General features: G+C 42.8%; 1 protein-coding gene across 1 annotated transcript in view; it reads right to left on the reverse strand.

The window, feature by feature from the left end:
* TMEM178B (transmembrane protein 178B) overlaps positions 1 to 20,029 on the reverse strand; it is a 229,168-nt gene extending 209,139 nt beyond the window's left edge. Inside the window, exon 1 of the mRNA XM_069859138.1 lies at positions 19,596 to 20,029. Within this exon, the coding sequence (XP_069715239.1) occupies positions 19,596 to 19,977 (382 nt within the window). The 5' untranslated portion in view covers positions 19,978 to 20,029. The remainder of the gene's footprint in view (positions 1 to 19,595) is intronic.
* Between the last annotated feature and the right edge of the window lie 271 nt (positions 20,030 to 20,300).

The following is a 20,300-nucleotide window of genomic DNA, read 5'->3' on the forward strand; positions in this document are numbered from 1 at the left end:
AAAATCAGGATACTGAGAATGAAGAGTGAAAATCCCAGATAAGGGTCCATTCTAAACTTATGCAATAAATAAGACTATCAGCATGGATTTACTCTGATTTTTCGTGCCTTCCTCAGTTTAAGTCAGAAACCCTAACCTTTTTTTGATATGGATTTTCTACAGGCTCACCAACAGAACAACTCGCAAGCAGCCATGAACTGCAAGGATAAAAATACTTCCGAGGGTTGTGGCGGCCAGAGCTCATACAGTAAATGATTAACAGATTACTCCTCGCTGTTGCATTTTGAAGAAGCAATCTGATCACTGATTATGCCAGGTAGCGGAAAAAAGGAAAAAAGTCACTGTGATTACTCTCACTTAATGATTTTGGCAACATGAGCCTCCTGCCCCCTTCCCTTGTTTCTTGGTGCAAGGCAAAACCACGGACATCACAATCTACAGGTGGACTTGCCCCCAGCCTGACCTAGCTTGAAAGGGTTAATTCCAACAGGCTCTTGCATCCTCTCACAGGCTCCTCTGTACACACACCCCATGCTAGTCACAACCTCCTAGCAAAGTTGTATGCTCTGGTACAGGCTGTACCCTGCCCATGAAGGCAGAAGGGACATTTTCAGTGATCTGTCCTCATCCCTGATGGAAACAAGCCGATTCCTGCTGTATTTTCATGAGAGCTGTGTCCCATCTAGTTTCAAATGTCACTTGTAATAGCTGTTTTTTCTTCCCCAAATAACTTTTGCAGCCCTGCAGTTGAAGTCATCTGAAACCACAAGATTGGAGTTTGAATGGCCCTTGATGTTATCAGTGAGCCGAGCTGCTGCTTTGTGCCTCAGCCACCGTTTTCTCTCTCCATTGTTCACTGAGATGTACATACAAATCCAAACGAACCACTCAGTCAAATGTGGTGAAGCCATCAAGCATACTGCCCCTCTTCCTCAGCAGAAGCCTCACTAAAGCAAGGGGGCTAACTAGGTAAGTGCAGCCAACAGCGGGATTTAAAGGCTCTGCAATGCGTGACAAATCTGTCATTAAAGCAACAGAGCAGTACTGGGATCGTGAAAAATTCAAAGACAGTAGCGTAACCAATAAAGAGGTCTTGTTGTATTACAAATTATTCCCAGCATACCACAGCAAGCTCTTGAGCCTCCTGAATTCACTGTCATCTGCAACAATGATATCCCTTTGGAGGAACTGCTGCGTAATCCAAAAGCTCAATTACACAAATTTATTCAGGGTCTCTCATGGTGTTTGGGCTGTAAGGCTCGTGCTGTATATTGGTTTGTCTTCTCCTCCTCCCTGCCCATCTTGGGGCCTCATCTCCTGTACGTTGGCTTCCTGGACTGCAGAGGGAATTGTCCCAAGATCATGCCAAGATGCTTCACTATGGCTTAGCTATAAAAAATGTATGTAGCCCAAAATATTCTTTAAAAGCAATAAACTGAAAATAATGCCTATGGCCTTATGGAACCCTGATTTAAGATACAGAGGCATACATGCACACTTTTAAAAACTGCCTGTACTTCACCAGTTAAAACAACGAGAACAAATGAGGCTGTGATTTGTCCAGTGATCCTTCGTCACTCCCAGCACAGTCCCATAATCCTTCAGTTGTGATTATGCAAAGGAATATTACATTGATCCTGTAAAATATCTCTGATTGGATCAACGTTATTTTCTCTTGCATTGACAAGGTCTTACCAGAGAATGACTATAATTCCACTGCTAACACTGTCTTAGTAAAATCCCCCAATAAATCCTCCAAGCAGCACTGTTAGTAATACCTTTATTAGACTAACTAAACAAGATATTTATATGCAGGGCTTTCCAAAGGACTGTGGTTTCTTCTTCAGTTTCTGGAGGAAAACTTGATCAAAAGTGCTCTGCTAGAAGATTTGTCCCCAGGGAGACTCTGCATGGATGTAAATAGCAGGTGAAATTACAATTTCACAATTCACGAGGTTGGTTACAGATTTTGCCTACAAGAACCCAGATAGGAATGGTTGGACTCGATGATCCGGTGGGTCTCTTCCAACCTGGTTATTCTATGATTCTATGATACATCTTTGGCAGAAAAATCTCACAGTGAGACCAGTTCACTGTCAGAATTGGAGTTCAGGGTGTCCACACACCTTCCACAAAAACACTGTCCTTACAACAGTTTGATAATAGTCGAAGGGGAAACATGGTCTTTATGTACCTACTATCATTTCAATATTTGTTCAAGGCCAAATCCTGGTCTTTATACTCAACAAAAGACCTGTTCCCCTTCCAGCCACTGCTGTTCCTGCTCACCTGCTCTTCTCCTCCTCTCTTCCCCTTCTCTCTTTGTGTAAATCTAATTTCATCCCCATTTTCTTTTCTCCACAGCTACAAGCTTTCAGTTTCAGTGGTTTCATTCCCACATTGATCTCTCCATCATGGCTGAAGTTGAATTGTCGCCTTCTGGCTTGAAATGCGATGCTTCAGTGAGATGAACAGCAGACTCCAGTGATAACCTTGCCAAGTCACTTTTTTTCAGGCTGCCTGAGTGCTCAGGTACTCACTGCATCTCTGTCCTCCCTTCGTTCATTTCAATAAAGTTATCTCTAAAGCCGTGAGAGCTACAAACAAACCCGTGTCTTACCTTCCCAAACCTTTAATGAGAACCATGAGAATAACAAGTAAATAAAGCATTGTGTCTAACATAAAATTTGAGCACAGCTGAAAGACCAGTGTACATAGCCGTACATCAATTAGCAGATGAAAAAGCTACAAAGGAAATATATCAATAGAAGAATATCAAACAAACAGCATGGCAGACAATATGCCTTCTTAAATCCTTTGAAGCTAGGTTGGCATCTCTGATGAGTAAACTCTGGATCATACGTTTCATGTGAAAACTTTCTCCATATTCTTTACAACAATATACTGAAATATCAGAGGAGTAATATCTCAGCTTAGAAACTGAGAGGCCAGGCCCTTAGAAACAAAGGAAGCATAATTGATATCAGCCTTTGAAAAGGAGCAGACTGACAGTAAAAAAAACTGTGGATGACTATAGAGATGTCTCCTGATCTGTTTCTTCCATCCACATCCAGGTTTTTACATGTTCCCTCTTTCTGGTTCAGTTATCTGTGCACCAGATGCCGAAAGTGTGATGTCAACTTTGAAGGTCATTGCCATAGCTGTGATGGATACTGTCTCAAATGAAAAGCTCAGAAGCACTGTCTTGCCTTAAGGGGTAGATTTTGTGATAAATTCTATAGCTGTGAATCGCACCATACACGCAGCCCAGTCTGCAGATCATAATGACTTTGGTTAATGCAGTCGCATTGAAGGGGTCTGAGATGCAAGAGATGGGCTCAGGAACTCCCACCCATTCACCAACTAGGTTCTACCAAGTCTTCCAGAAAGTTTCCATGGCCTCTTCCAACACCATGCAGAATGGCGTTGCTCCTACTCTGGAGGAGGGGTGCAGTCAAACTGGTGTTTTAGCATGGACCGAAACCCTGTAAAGATAGTGTTGAAATGAATGGAGAAGTGTTTGTATCTGATCCTGAAGTGTTAGGACCAAGTCCTGCTCTGGTGTGAACTGCTACCAGGATGGACAGAAATGGGGCAGTTCATGCTGTCTGAGGACTGGATGGTTGATTCTCATTTCAAAACACAGAATCACACAGAATCACTAGTTTGGAAAAGACCCCCAGGATCATCGAGTCCAACCATTCCTATCAACCACTAACCCATGCCCCTCAGCACCTCATCCACCCATCTTTTAAATACCTCCAGGGACACAGACCCTAAAGACAAGCACTGAAACATTATCACAAGCAGCCTGGAAAGTCTTGGTCCCCAGAGGAGGTATTTCAGTGTCTGACTCACCTGCCCAAGGTAAACTTTCAAACAACTTAATTTTCTAGGTGGCATACAATGTTTCAATCTACCACTTCAATCAAGTGCGGGTCACCTCAAAATGCAGCTCCAGGTGCTTCCATAATGCCATGAACTACTCTCAACGGAGAATCTTTAAAGTTGATGTGTCTTTCCAGCCATTCTAGTGCCACAAGCCAAAAACTACACCCCAGCTACGGTAACATTACCAAATGGATGCCCTTGGTTCAGAGCAAGGCTGGCAGCAGGCAAAGCAAGGCTTAGGCCTGAAGACTTGCCCAGAAACTTTCTCCTAAGAGAAATCCTGATTCTTTCCCCTTTCTCTCTCTTTGTACTTGTATTCTTAGAGACATGTACACGGACCTCACACCCAGCTGCACAGGAAAAGAAGACTTTGGTGCTGAAGAGTTCATCTGCTCCTGCTGCTCCTTCTTCTTCATTTGAAGGTATTGACAATGCAATTAAGTGGCGTGTCACAGGCAGGATGCTAACAGTAACTGATGAACAAGAAGAGGAAAGATGTGCCACCAGTTCTGGTGTGGCACAGAGTGTTGGGGACACCAGTAAAGACAGGACGGGGTTCTTAGAACAGTCCTCACTTCTCTCTCGAACTATTCAAGCAGCATTATCCTTTCTCTTTAAGACACATACACAAATTGCCCCACTTTTTCCCATGAAACCTCCTATTTAAAAACCTCTTTCCCAGAAGAAAACCAGTCCCCATGCTTTCACCTAACACAAGTTTCCATGTCCTGACGCGAAGATTATGCACAAGCCCATTCTGTGGCCACTTTATCACCAGGAAACAGGGACCTTATGGAGTGGTCAGTGTGAGACTGTTTGCATCTGCACAAAGACTTCCCTCTGGAAGTCTGTGGCTACCTCTCCCATGTTCCCACTAGGATCAATTAATCACAAGGAATAGCATTTGAAAACTGGAGGCTTCCTTTCATATCTTCAATATGAGAAGTTATTTCATAGAAAAAGGACAAATGTCTCAAGTCTACATAAATGAGCACAGAAAAACATGTACCTCTGCTCTTGTTCCAAACTCCCAGCAGCATATAGTGGCTTAGCATAGCATCCCTCTGCCACAGATACAGCTCCTGAAAAGCAGCTGTCTCACATTCATACAGCACAGTACATGGGCAGAAGATCTCACGTCCAGCTGTTCTCATGTATGTGACATGCCCAAAGAGGCAACACCAACAACCTCCAGCCTCCCTCCCTCGCTCTCTGCCACTAGCCAGAGCAGAACAGAAGCTGTTTCTCATAAGGTCATAACCATTCCTCAATAAAAGCTGAAAATGAAAAATGCCTTCTTGGATCCACCTTAGGTAAAAACCTCCTTCTCCAGGTGCTCAGGCGCAGACCAGGGTAACCATTTCTTCCAGTAACATAGAAGGCAGGTTTGTTACCTGGAGTCTCAGTTCCCTGAAACTGCAGACAAGCAAAGCAGCCCAACTTGTTTTGTTCCATACTGACTGATGAAACCCTACTTCCACCCTTTCTGGGAGCTGAATTATAGCCCAAAAAGCCATCCCAGATGATGCTGTCTTATCTTTACTGCTGTGGAGCCTTTCCATTCCCTGTAAGACTTTTCCCCTCTTGTGAGAATTGTGGGGTCTGCTGCTGCACACACTAGTGAACAAAGCCCATGAATGGGTGCCATTAGCCCTCATAAGCCGGTGGATCCTGCAGCAAAATGCTTTCTACTATAAGGAAACTAACACAGCGTCACCAGCCAAATGGCTGAACATCCTGTGAATTGAAATACGCATCTCATGGTAATACAAATATGTGCAAATAAGAGTTTAATCCAACTACTGCCAGCCATGCCGAACGTTTAAATGTAGTACAGGAATTCTCTTTTAATTTATATAAACTATTTAAATGAAGAAGTTTAAAGCTCTGCATTCTTCTGGCTTAAGAATACAAATGGCTGAGAATCTAAAAGGTCTTTGCTGTCATTGAGATAAGGCAATATGAAATGAAAGCAGATGAGAGAACCAGGAAACAAAAACCCTATTAACTGTGTTATCTAAAGGAAGGCTATGTAAAATGTGTACTAAGTGCACACAGTCCATACCCCAAGTCTTTCCTGGATGTAGGGGGTGTAACTGGAGGGAAACAAAGCGCAGCTTAGATCTAGGTGAAAAAGACAAAGTAGCTGGGATAGTGCAGCTGGATTTGTCATATGTCCCTTCCCTCTCACTGGACACCCACAGCTGGTATTAGAAAGCCTGGTGACAAACACTCCTTCTGTCAGGTCCTGCTTGATACAGAGCTGAATATGCTTTTGCTTGAGGGAAAAAGAGGAATTAATAGTAATAATAAATTAATCTTTCACAGTCCTATGGCATGTTTCATGAGGACATAGCACTGGAAAGGACCATGTTCATTTTTCTTGCAGAGCAGGTAAGTATATCATACAGTCTCTCTTCCTGAATATATCCATCTTCAGCCTTAAAACCTGTTAGAAGTGCTGTGGCCTCACCACTCCTTCCACAGGCCCAGTTCCAGCACAGCTTCAAGCCTACTCATATTCATGGCCCTCATACATAGTGTTTCCCTTGTTAAATGTTGTCCTTAGTTTAAACACATCTCCCCCCTCTCCTGTGCTTAACGCCATTTCTTCTGGATAACAATTATATTTGCAAAATAGATATTCCATTCTCCTCCTCACTGGTAATTCCACTCTAGACCTGCTTTGAATTCATCTTTCTGAGAGATGGTTCACAAGAACAGCAAAGATTATAACAGAGACCAAAAATTCACATTGAAAGAAATCTCATATCTTTTCAATCAACTAGACCTCAACACTATCCATTTCTTTGTACATAATATGCCAGGTCTTCTTTCTCTTGGTAATGTCTCATTCTTGTAGCAGCAGTAAATGTCTTAAGTTCACTCCTTTGTGCCCAGCCCAATGACAGTTATTACCTTCTTGTCTTATGGACCCTTCTCCAATATCATTAATGACATTATTTAATAAGGTTGGTCTCCTACTGTTGATCTTCATATTAGGACTCGCCTCCCAGCACTTGTTGCTTTCCCTTGGTCAGCTTCCTAAACAGGCTGTAAATCATGTATTAATTACCTTAACACTGTAACAAACCATTTCCTTAGGGGCAGAATATAAAATCCTCTACCAAAATCCCAATAATCTAGGTCTATGGCATTCCCTTGCCTTTGAAACCCAGCTATTTTCCTAGCAAAATATATCAAGGTAGTTTGGCACACTTCAAATAGAAGACCATGTGTTACACATTTATTTTATTTCCCCTCATGCATTTAATTAGTTTTTCCTCTAGAATTTAGTTTAATCTCTGTTTGGTATTATTATGATTAAACTAAAAGGTCCGGTGTTGCCAGACAACTTTTTCTCCTTTCTTTAAATACAGATTTGCTACTTTTCATTCCTAATGTACCATCCTAATTAGACAGATTTATTGAAAATCCTTTTTCCTGGACTTGCAATGTCACATACTACATCTTTCAGAAGCCTGAGATGGAAATCATCCAACTTCCCAATCTGAGCCCATTCAGCTATTTCCATTTCCACTGTTCTTGTTAGCTGGCTCTTTTGTCTTTCTGAGCAGTGTAACATTCCTCTTTAACCATCATGGAATATTATATGAGGAGAACAGGGTAATCTTGAGGACTGGTGAAGAGAAAAGGGATGAAACTTAAAACAAAAAATTCAGCCAATGCAGTCAGGGACTAAAACGAGACATTTATTTCAAATTTGAATCTTTGTTCTGCAGAATGTTTGTACTGTTGGGCAACTGTGCAAACCAGGAATAATTCCACTCTTCAGAAGTCCTTTATGGTTAAAGATAAGTACACTATTCAGATACAGTTTCAACAGGAATCACCCAAGTACCTAAGACAGAGCAAGGCAATTGACTCATCAGCTACCATAAATCAGCATCATCCCTTCACAGTCAGTGTAGTGACCTTAATTTACACCTTTAACACCTGGTTTTAAAATATTTTTGTTTATTTTTTATTTGTTCTTGTTATAATTTTTATGCCAATAAATTATTTTGAAGAAAGCAAAAGTATCTACATTATAAAGGCTCTTTTGAATACTCAAACTATGTACCACTAAAGGAGACACAGGGACTGGCATCATGCAATCATATTGATCATATCATATCATAAAGATCTTTTCAAATAACTTCTCTTACCTGATAAAATTAAAAGAACTGTTTCATCCTATTAGAAAGTCTAGAAATACATTTAGAAAGCTCTTTTTCAAATATCTGCTGTTAAAACAAACAAAGGTCTCAGACAAATTAGGGCTGCGATGAGATTCCCTGTGACTTTCATTCGTTCTGGTGGGATAACTTACTAGGACCCATTTTGCCATATACAAGGTACATCTTGGATCACCTGTTCCTTATGGTGTTCCAGCTTGCACATTTATGGTAGGAAACAACAGAATGACCAGGCACTTTTGGCCACTTACTCTGAACAGAAGTGGCACAGGGCAGGTGAAGGTGTTCAGAGCCTGAGAGCAGTCCCTGTCATCTGAAGAGATGCAGCTCAGAGGACACAGTTTCCTTCTCAGCATTGAGTCCTCCCAGGCACGACTAGGGTAGGGCTCCTGGAAAAAGCAGCTGGGAAGATCCTCTCAGCTCTGCTTTATGGAGGTGTGAGAGCCAGTTCTGTAAATCATAATGATTCATAATCACATAATTCATAAACCTCTGGTACCCCTGAAGCACATCAGGCTACTGCAGCTTGTTCCAAAGTTACACCTCCATTAGAGTCTGAAACAGAAATGGGCACAGACAATAGTAAGCCACTCAGTCAGGAGAAATCTCATTGTGAACCCAGCAGAGAATCTGCCAGATTGCCAGGGGGTCCTAGCAGTTACTTCTGACTCAGGACTCTCTAGCTGGCCTGATATTTAAGAGAGTACAGACCTTCAAGTGCAGAAGCACTAGGATGAAGGTGCAACAGGATGAAAAGATCTTTTCCATAAAAGCCCCTTAGCTCCGCAAATACCTCCTTCTGCTCCCTCTGCTTCATGGAAAATATCCTGAGTTTGTTGTTAGTATCCATTTACCTGTACTGGAGGTTCAATCTCAGATAGGAGCGTGGTTGTTCCAAGTGTTGGATAACTCGTTGAGTCCTACTGGGGAGAACCATCCTGACACCTCTGTAAGGATGAACTCACAGCATGAAGACCAGGCAAATTATAGAAGAGAGTCAGTGGTAGGGACCTTTCTGCCTCTTAAGATCTATGTTTTAGTGTCTCCTCCATTCAGTTTACAACCCTGTTTGACCCCTGTCAGTCACCAAAAAGACAGGGCTTCATACTGGGCCCTTGTGCTCTATGCCCATCCTCCTGCTCCACTGCCTGGACAATGTCCTGGGCTCTTTCTGCAATAACCATTGGCCACCACCTTCACACCTAGCTTACCTGGCCCTTCTGTCACCTCCGATCATCAGTATTAAGGACTTCTTGCCTGCTCTCAGCCCTTTATCACTCTCTTTATCATTCTTTCCTTTCTCCACATGCTGATGTTATCCATGCTGCACTCTTCCATTCACAGACATTTATCCCTGCATTCTCCTACCCTCTCCTGCCCTGGCATGCCAAATCCCAACTGACCCACACCAGTTGCTCTCTGCAATCTCTCATAAAGCAGAGCATCTCTCATGGGAGCCCCACTGCATGGCTAACTTTCTTCACTATAAATGCATTGTTCCCCCATTCAGTTCTGCTCATTTCCTAGACTTACTATTCCAGCTCACAGTCATAGTCACCTCTTTGCCACATTTGGCTCACTCTTGAGACCCTCCCACCTTCTCCAGCCCCCACATCAGCTGTTACTCAGGATTTCACCCAGTTTTTCCATGAGAAAAATGACAATATATGATCTTCCGCTTCCAGTAGCTTTGCCTTCGGTTTCCTCTTCCCCTTCTACAACTCCTTCCTCATTCTTCTCTCCCACAGATGAAATATCTCCTATGCATCCGTCTTCCTTCATTCCTTTTATTTGCCACTGAGCCAGTCTTATCCTCTCTCTCCGCTTTCCTTACGGTTGCTCTTGTGCTCCCGTTCTCTCTTCTCCTTGACCTCTCACGCCCCTCTGACTATTTAGTCTCATAATACAAGTACTATTCAATCTCTTTCCTTTTAAAATATTCTCATCTTAAAACATTCTTTCATCTTAAAACATTTAATTCTCTCTCTAAATACCATGTCTTTTTCTCTCCTCCCTTTCATCGCCAATCTTTCTGAATATGACAGGTACATACACCTCCTGGAGTCCCCACCAAAAGTTCAGTGCAGTTTCCTCTCCCTCGCAACTGCTGCTGCCAAAGTCTCAACTTAACATACCAGGCAAATTTCAGCATAGTCTGGATACTCTGTTCTCTTCTGCTGCTGCGTGTGAGCTACCTGCAGTAGTGTTCTGTGCTGCTTCAACCTGAAACGGTGTCTTTCTTCACCTACCATGACACTGCTCACTCTTCTTGCATCACCTTTGAATTTCCTCCTTTTGCACATCCTCCAGAAGACATTTTTCTTCTCCCAGCTCTGCTGGAAGGTTACAGGGCTTTCTCTTTCTGTATTTTACACCTTGGTAATTTCTATCACACAGATTCCACTACCATCTCCAAGCAGCAATTTTCAGATTCACTCCTCTAAAACAAACTTGTCTCCCAAGGTCCATAGCCACAGTCTCCCTAGTACTCCCTCATAGACACACAGATATCAAACAGAGCTTATAGCTAAAATGGAGTTCCTAACATTTTTCTCCCTTCTTTACCACGCACTGTCTTCAGTAATCCCCCTCTTGATCATCACGGCCAACACTATTTTTTTTTTCTTGTTGTTCTGGACAACAATCGGAGCAACATCTTCATCTCATGTTTCTCACAATGTCCATAGGTCCAGGGGATGTCTAAGGTTTGCATATATTTTCTCCATTCACTTTTTCATTATCTCATATCTTTATTGCTACAATATTTCTTTTTCTGACCTTTACAAATATGATCTTGCCCTCCGTGTATCTGTTCAGGATGCTGCTAGAAATTTCATTTTCCTCACACATCACTCTGACCAAGTCATTTCTCTTAGTAGCTGTAGACTGCTGTCCCAATATCTATCTCATTAGTGTAATCTACTTGTCTTCATTAAGGAAATGTTAAATTCTTCCTACAGTCAACCAAAGAGGTCAATCCCCATCACCTACTTATTAATATTTCAAGCAGACATGACCCATGATTTTTCTCGTGCCATGCATCAATTTTGGGATGACCATCTTATAAACACCTGCACCCCTTATTCATTATCCTTCTTCACAGCTTTTCTACGAATCCTGCATTTCATGGTACTTACAGGAATGTGGTTAGCCCGCTGATGTTTTAAAACCACTGCTGGTCACGCTGAACATAATTACTTTGTCATCTCCTTGTACTTTCTCACAAGGCTGCATTACTCTCCAATATTTAAAGTGCAGCAACATATCAAAAGGACAGGGACATTTTTCTGATCCATGATTTCTGATCCATGATTAAGGCTCATAAATCCTACAGTAGAACTCTAACTGGTATTAATAATAATGAATGAAATCCCTATTATGCTGCTACTGAGCTGAGGTACAAGAGATTATGTCACTTGCCTCAGGTTATGAAGGAAGACTATGGGAGAGCTTGGACTGAATTCTGGCTTGTAAGCCCTGCCCTAACCACAGTGCTACCTTTCTTCTATCTATTTTGGTAGTTATCTACAAAGGATTATGATTTCAGCAGGCTCAACTGGGCAGTTCTGCATATTTATTTGCGGAAGAATTAGGCTTTATGAGAAACAAAATGGGGAAATTTCCATTTTATAGTCTGATTTCTTTCCTGCAGAGAAAATGCATTAGTTTATACTCTTTCCTTTTAGAAGGATCCTATTCTGAATGGTCTGTTAAGGGCATTTGGATTGCAGAATCCAGATTCTTTATTTATTTACACCTTAAAAACTAAGTAACACTCTAATTTCTTTCTTTTGCTCCTAAAGTGATGAATACATATTTAAGGGTTCCAGCAACACTTTGTTAGCGATGAGCCATTAAGTAACTTGCATTATAAATGATTGTCATTATTTTTGCAGAATCTACAAAACATAAATGCTTCTTCCTCATTTACCGGCTCTGTAATAGTTCATGAACTCATTCTACTCTTGAACAGCTCTTCTGAGTGCAGAGAAAGACTTTTTCATTGAGAAAAAGCAATATTAATGTGGATTTTCCTTTTTACCAGAGATGACGAAACAATTCAGAATGCTTCATCACTATTTAAGTAAAATAATCTTTCATATCTTAATTTTCGCAGTAAACAGAACACATCTGCACTTATATTAAATCTTTCCTCCACACTTTTTAAAAAGTTTTTAAGCAATAGGCAGAAAGGATAAAAATGCTGAGATTTCTCAAAAGGATTTGAATGCTCAATTAAATGAACAAGAATTAAGCATGCAGTCCTGCAGGCAGCTCTGCAAATATCAGTTTCTGTCGAGAAGGGCACGATCCCATCATTTTTACTGAGGCAAAATTTCCATTTGCCTTCACTGGCAATTTTGCTTGAAAGCCAACAGCTTGATTGAAATTTGCCCTTTAAAACAGCATGATTAAAAACAGTTGCAGCTCTGTTAAATTACATATATGTTCTTAGTATTTTTAGCAGATATATATTATCAAACTAATTATCTCAGATGTGTCAGAGCAATGTGTCAGGTTCTTATTACGTGTGGTAAAGATACTTTTTAATTAATTGCTACTTAAGTCTGATGCAATTGAAATATTAAAATTGCGTATTTAAAACACGACGGAGCAAATCCTCCTGGAACTCACATGCACGAAACGCCCATGATTTCATCCATTAAATGATTTTAGAAAATCTCTGAACAAGAAGACGTCTTTGCTGTATCTTAGAAACATGCAGTTATTCGACTTCCGATCTGGATCTGTACATTAAGGATGATTACAGCATTGAAAATGGTAAACGCTAAATACCTGGGTAGCCACCGATTCAACGCAAAGGCTGCCTACTGCTTAAATTTCTCTGGATCCCTCTGGCAGATCTCTGCTGTGACAGAAGTAAGCACAGACCTTGCGTTGGCCTTTCTATCCAGGGACAATTTTAACCTCAAACAAAAACACTGAAGGCCTGAACTTGCTGCATCACCTTGTTCAATAGAACATTTACTATTGACTTTACTAGGATCAGAATTGAGGCTTCAATAAAGACCTTTTTATAATGAGTGCATTTGGAGAACAGATGGGATTTCAAACACACATTTTAAACAAAGCATGTGGATTCTTTAATGTATGAAGGATACATTGAAAAATGGCTGTCCTAATTTACCTGGCAAAACCACAGCATTTTAAAAGTCTGGTCTGCAGAACTGCAAGGTATTGCAAGTGGTTTTATGGAAATATTTTTGTTCACTTCTAGAGATAGCTGTGAGTAGCCTCTCTCCGGGCTTTTCCAATTGTGTATAAATAATCCCTAGTGACAGCCAGAGTAGTCCTCTTAAGCCTTTCTTCCTCAGTTGTGCCATGCATCTGACAAATCAAAACAGAGAATGCTTTCATCCCAGAAATCCTGCATATTATTTGAGGTGGAGGTAGGCTGCACAGGAATTACCTGTTTTGGTTTTTTTTTCCAGTGAAGGCATAAGCTAAGTATACTTGCAATGAAATGTTTTTAAAATAGGATTTACTATGACTTCCACAGATCTTGGGGGGGGAAAGGGAAGTAAAAGGGGAACTGAAATAATAAGGTCACTGTAAATTCTTTTTTTCAATAAAATTGGATTCCAATGGCAGGCAGCAGAACCCAATCCAGACAGGTTTAACTGGCAGCCTTCCAAAAGTGAGATGAGAGGTCCTCTGAGTAGTAATTGTCTAAATGGAACAGTTTGTGGTTATTGTGCAACTTCTTCATCTACTTTATTGTACCTTTATAATGAAATGATGCAATTCCTTTTTTTTTCCCCTTTTGTTCTTGTTTTCCTTCCGACTAGTGCAGGAAAGCATCTGAGCAGCACTGTCATAGACAGACTCTGTGGCTTCCAGGTTTATTTCTGGGTCACTAGAAGTCACATAGAAGGAGTTGTAAGCCAATGTTTGCTGAAGCAGGACACAAACACTGCTTTGTCATGGGCACAAATGGTCACTTACCTGCATTTCAAATCTCTGCTTGCTTAAAGGCAGGTCTTGCCAGACTAACCTGATCGCCTTCTATGACAAAGTGACTCGGCTGCTGGACGAGGGAAAGGCTGTGGATGTGGTCTTCCTGGACTTCAGTAAAGCCTTTGACACAGTTTCTCACAGCATTCTGCTTGAGAAACTGTCAGCCTCTGGGCTGGACAGGCGCACACTCTCCTGGGTGGAAAACTGGTTGGATGGCCGGGCCCAGAGAGTGGTGGTAAATGGTGTGAAATCCAGCTGGAGGCCAGTGACAAGTGGGGTTCCCCAGGGCTCAGTGCTGGGTCCAGCCCTGTTCAATGTCTTCATCAATGATCTGGATGAAGGCATCGAGTGCACCCTGAGCAAGTTTGCGGACGACACTAAGCTGGGTGGAAGTGTCGATCTGCTGGAGGGTCGGGAGGCTCTGCAAAGGGATCTGAACAGGCTGGACCGCTGGGCAGAGTCCAATGGCATGAGGTTTAACAAGGCCAAATGCCGGGTCCTGCACTTGGGGCACAACAACCCTGTGCAGTGCTACAGACTGGGAGAAGTCTGTCTAGAAAGCTGCCTGGAGGAGAGGGACCTGGGTGTGTTGGTTGACAGCCGACTGGATATGAGCCAGCAGTGTGCCCAGGTGGCCAAGAAGGCCAATGGCATCTTGGCTTGTATCAGAAACGGCGTGACCAGCAGGTCCAGGGAGGTTATCCTCCCTCTGTACTCGGCACTGGTGAGACCGCTCCTCGAATACTGTGTTCAGTTCTGGGCCCCTCACCACAAGAAGGATGTTGAGGCTCTGGAGAGAGTCCAGAGAAGAGCAACAAAGCTGGTGAAAGGGCTGGAGAACAGGCCTTATGAGGAGCGGCTGAGAGAGCTGGGGTTGTTTAGCCTGGAGAAGAGGAGGCTGAGGGGTGACCTCATTGCTCTCTACAACTACTTGAAAGGACGTTGTAGAGAGGAGGGTGCTGGCCTCTTCTCCCAAGTGACAGGGGACAGGACAAGAGGGAATGGCTTCAAGCTCCGCCAGGGGAGGTTTAGGCTAGATGTTAGGAAAAAATTCTTTACAGAAAGGGTCATTGGGCACTGGAACAGGCTGCCCAGGGAGGTGGTTGAGTCACCTTCCCTGGAGGTGTTTAAGGCACGGGTGGACGAGGTGCTGAGGGATATGGTTTAGTGTTTGGTAGGAACGGTTGGACTCGGTGATCCGGTGGGTCTCTTCCAACCTGGTTATTCTGTGATTCTGTGATTCTGTAGTCGGTTCACTGTGATTTTTTGGTAGGGTGAGGGAATGATGCTTTTGCTGGAAACGCAGTGGTAAACAGGCAGACAGTGGATCTAACAGGATATAGGGAACACTGTATTCAAAGGGATGTTAAGCAGCAGTGCTATTTAATTCACAGAGGAGGCTGGACAGACACCTGAGTATTGGGAGAAGCTTAGAGCATTGTGCTGAACAACCCAGAGCCAGCGTTTCCTGACTCTGCAAGGCTTTAGGGATCAGGAGTAAAACTCTGCTGCCGAGATGCTAAAAGACTTAATCACATAAGAAAGCAGAATCAGAGGACCAGCTTTATAAGCCCTTTCTTTTTGACTGTTCCTTCTCTACAGGAGTGCTTTCCCTCAGTTAAAGTAGCCCATTCAGGGAATAGAGATTATTCAGGTGAGTGAGAGTTATGAAGACTGGGTCCTGGGTTTGCATGTTCAACATGTTTCAACTCTGATAATTTCTTTAATGACTATAATTTCCGTTGCTTCTGGGTTTATTTTTTTTTCATTGATGATAACAAAAAGGACAAATTAACTGTCTAATTTTGATGCAGCTTTAGAACATTCTTCAGGTCTTTGGTCTCATGCCTGCCTGCCTCTCTCCAGGTACACCCATTTGTGGCAACCTGTTTTAATTCATTGGCTATTTATCTAATTGTATTATTTTGAAATATGCATCTGGGTTCTATGCTAATATAAGAAAAGAGATAGGAAAACACAAATAGGACCGGCTATTTTATCTATGCATTAGTGTCTATCTACCCATAAGATATCTTAAGTAAGAGATGTCCAGTTTTTCTAGCAAAATCCAACATGAAGGTTTTGATTCATTTGCCGGAAAGTAAAAACTAATAAATACAGCATAGAATTACAGAAATGACCCAGCCTATTCAGAAACATTACTGTTTTTTATAACCACTGGCATCAGAATACTGCCAAGTACCATAGGGCCTGATCCTGCCACAAGCCACTGCCTACAGCTTGTATTAATTTCAGCAGAGTTCATAAGCAGAATAACTGCAGGGTATTTGCAAAGCTAGTTAGGCTCTTAATGAGCATTTTTTGTTACCCTTTGATAGACAAACCTACCATGCTTAATACTGGAAGTTTTGCCTAGGGAAAAATGTAGGATCTGTCTCAAAATAAAAGGATCACTTAGATCCTGTCCAGCTTTAAAAAAACCCCAAAACCCAAAAAGCCACCAACCCTTAGCAGCATTTACATTCAATTACATACAATATTACATGCAATATTTGGGGCCAGAACTTGCATTAGTTTATCCAGTTCTGGAAGAGGTGCGCTAGGTTGAATTAACAGCTGGCAGAGGAAGGAGAGTAAAAGGTTTAAGTATCAACGACATCCTCTTTTATAGAGTATTTGCCCTGGAGCTCATACAGAGAGGCATTTCATCTGCGCAGGAATATTTACCCCAGTCAGCGTATTTGATGACTACTGACAAAATACATCTATAGCTCTTCACAGCCGCACAGGGCATGCTTGGCCCAGGCGCTCACCCATGCAACCTCTAACTCCAGAAAAGTGTCTGCCATGGAAGAAAAACTAGAAAAGCAAGGTGGTGCTGTCAGGAGGGAGCTACAACACCTGCCTCATTTTGAACTCATAGCAGTTCTCAACTTCAGACAATGACGGCAAATGCACTTCTCTCACTTTCATCATATAGCTGAGGATCATAAAGAAACCATCTAGCAGCTGGCCTTAGGTGGTAACAGGGACACTAGTTGACTATCCATTTAATGCTGGCTCCTTCCAGTTCAGTGATTCCCGCACACAAGGATTTTTAACAAACAGGTATTTTACATTATATTTTGGTAAGGAGGAAGTAAAATCCACTAGTTCTTTTGATCTAAGAAAACATAAAGTGGACAAGCAATCCTTTAATATCTCCAATGTCATTTCTGAGCAATAAAATGCTTTATTTTATTAAATTCCCATTATACTTGCTTTTCTGCATTTTAATCTGGAAGTGTCAAAGGAACACACCTCTATAACATTAGTGCTAATACATGTTCCTCTCCATCATGGCTGAGAATTACATTGTAGGCAGATCCTCACTCCAGAAAGACCATAAAATTAACTATAACGTTGGCGTTCAGTGTTAAAAATTTCCCTCCTTTAACACTTCTCTCAAGGTACAATGAAGTCTGTTAAACGTCTATCAAAAAAACTTTAAAGAAAGCAAGAAGTGACACACCCTGATATTTGCATGTACCTCCCTTACATGCATAATTTACACTTCTGACCTTGGGGCAGCGACTCTGCGAAGTGGCTATCTGGCCATCTGCAGACACATATGTCCATGAATATGTGTGCAGGAACGCACGCGGTACCTGACTCCAGGAATCCCTCACTACCAGCTGAATGCTGTATATTTAGAGTTAGTTGACTACACACACACACACAGAGTCACATGCACACACGAACACACACGAATTAACAGCTGGATCTTTTGAAGTCTATCTTCTCTGGCATTTAACCACCTCAGCTTGAGTTGCCACATTTTCTTTACGGCTAACACTTAGCAGAGCTACCCTTACACACAACCCAGTGCCAGGCGATTTCACTAGTTTCTGGCAGGAGAAATGGACATTCCACAGGACAACATCACAGGCAGTGAAAGAGGAACGAGTCTCACATATTTCAAGACAAAAAGCCTCTCTAATAACTGAAATTCCATTTGCCAAAGGTGAGTTCTGGAGACACGTTTGCCCGCTGTCAAGGTTGGATTCTTTATTTACGCCCCAAGCACAGCAAGCACACGTGGCAGAGCTCCCAGCACATCCACATCCTCACCTAGACAGGGAAGAAGAATCCCTCCCTCGACACTGAAATCAGCAGCAGGGTGCCAGGGTGTTGACAGGCTTTGGACACATTCACTTGTGCGTTACAAATGGGACCGAAACCACCCGTTCATCTCATAGGGGTCATTAAAAAGCAACCAGATTTTAAGGGGCACTAGCAACACAGACAGGATCCCAGCTAGGTCCCCTGCCACACCACCTGTTTGTACTGTTTCACTGCAAGTCTATACCATGCTACTCACCTTTGCTGCTCATTTTTAAAACATACGGAACAAAATGTATACATTGGCAAGCACATGTGAGAGTATATCCCTCATGAATAATTAGCTTTAAGCAATAATTCCTTTTGCACTGTCTAAAGACGGAATTAATGCAGGCTATCAAGGGAGTTTGGGACAGAGAACACTTAGAAAACAAGTCGTTTTAAAGATTGTATAGTGAAAGAAGCAATGATTTCACTGCTATGGAAATAAACCACTGGGGAAATGCAATGGAAGAACCATGGGAGGGGCATGTTATTTTGTCGTATGGAATAATCATGCCATGGGTAGCAAAGATGCTGTCATCCTCTACTGAAACCCTCATCATCCTGAAAAATCATACATCTTATGTAGACAGGATGTTTAGTCTGGGGTTTTGTGCATATCTCCCCTTTCTATACTTTGGATCAAAGAAACATTCGAGGCAATCTGACCATCACCTTGCATCGGTACCTTGAGGGGAAAAAAGAAGGACCAAAAGACAAGAAAAAAACATGGCATAAAAATGCTACAGGCAAACACATACATCTCCACCCCAAGAGAAATTATTCCTTTCTAACACTCCTAATAAATTCATGGAATGTTTTGTAGACATTGAAAATATTCCAAAACATAGCTCAGTGTAAACAGCAAGCTGGGTTTCCTCCTGCTCTTTAGCATTTCCCTTTGTTTACTCTCCATTTGAGGATAGAAAAAGCCTACATGTGAGCACTGCAAATGGTGTATTTTGGGACTGGTGGGGCATTTGGTAAAGGAATGATGAAATACAGACACATGTGGCATCAAATAAAATAATATGTACTTTGCATGAGTCGCCAGAGTCAAATTAAATTTAAAAAAAATACTATGTCTGCTTTAATAATATTTGGTATGCGGAAAATAATCTGATACCATGGTGATGAGTAGAGTACATTAAGCTCGAGATACTAGAGACATAAGAAAGACATTCTGGGCTGTGTCTGCTCTCACCTCCACCGCCTTCTTGCTCCCAAACCCCACGCCTCGGCAGCTGAGACCCCAAAGGAAACTGCCCTGGCAGTCCTTCGGGAAGCAATGACCAGCCAGGCCAGTTCACCCCTTGCAAGGAGAGATACTGGGCTCCCATCCGTGAGTGCAAACGGCTCTGGTCAGCTTCTGCTCAGCTCCAGAGGGCCTGGCATGTTCATCTGGTAAAAAGCAACCCTTACCTTTGGCAATCAGCTCCTCCAGCTCTTGATCGAACCCTTGTCGGTGGCATTTCCTCCAGAGCCCCATGTTGGTCGAGTTGTACTGTCTGTTGCACTCGTCGACTGCACTCATCGCAAAGATCTGCCTCCTGTTTCTTGCCAAGAGGAGTTTCCCTTCCCAGCGGTCCAACCTAGACCTGCTGGCCCTGAGAGGCAGGTTGTTGTTGGAGTTATAAATGAAGCCAGGGTCATTTCTCTTTGTGGTGATGCTCTTGCACCTCTCTCTGTGTTTCCGGGCGTCCGTCTCGTACCAGTGGTCGGAGCAGATGGCCACAGCCAGCATGCCCAGGGCACACAGAGCTAAGGAGAGGCCGGCATACAGCAGCAACCTTCCAGCAGCCATACCTCAGCTTCACAGGAACACCATGGGCATCTTCACAACAGGCGAAGCCCTCGAGCGTGAGACCCGCGGAGCGGCTGCCAGGTGTCACTGGGCCACCAACATCCCCAAGTCCGAGGCTGCGGAGGGATGCTGAGAGCGCGACAAAGTTCTGCCTTGGAGGCAGTCCTGGAGTCTCATCTGCCTCCTCTCCTCTGCTGGGGAGACCTGGCGAGGGGCGGCCTCCCCCTGGAACGGGAGCGAACCCCCCCCCCGGACAGAGCCGCTCCGCTCCCCGCCCCAAGTGACCGGGGCTGGAGGGACGTGTCCCCCGGGACGAGACCCCA

This window comes from Phaenicophaeus curvirostris, chromosome 1 (genome assembly GCF_032191515.1).
Source record: "Phaenicophaeus curvirostris isolate KB17595 chromosome 1, BPBGC_Pcur_1.0, whole genome shotgun sequence".
Taxonomy (NCBI): Eukaryota; Metazoa; Chordata; class Aves; order Cuculiformes; family Cuculidae; genus Phaenicophaeus; species Phaenicophaeus curvirostris.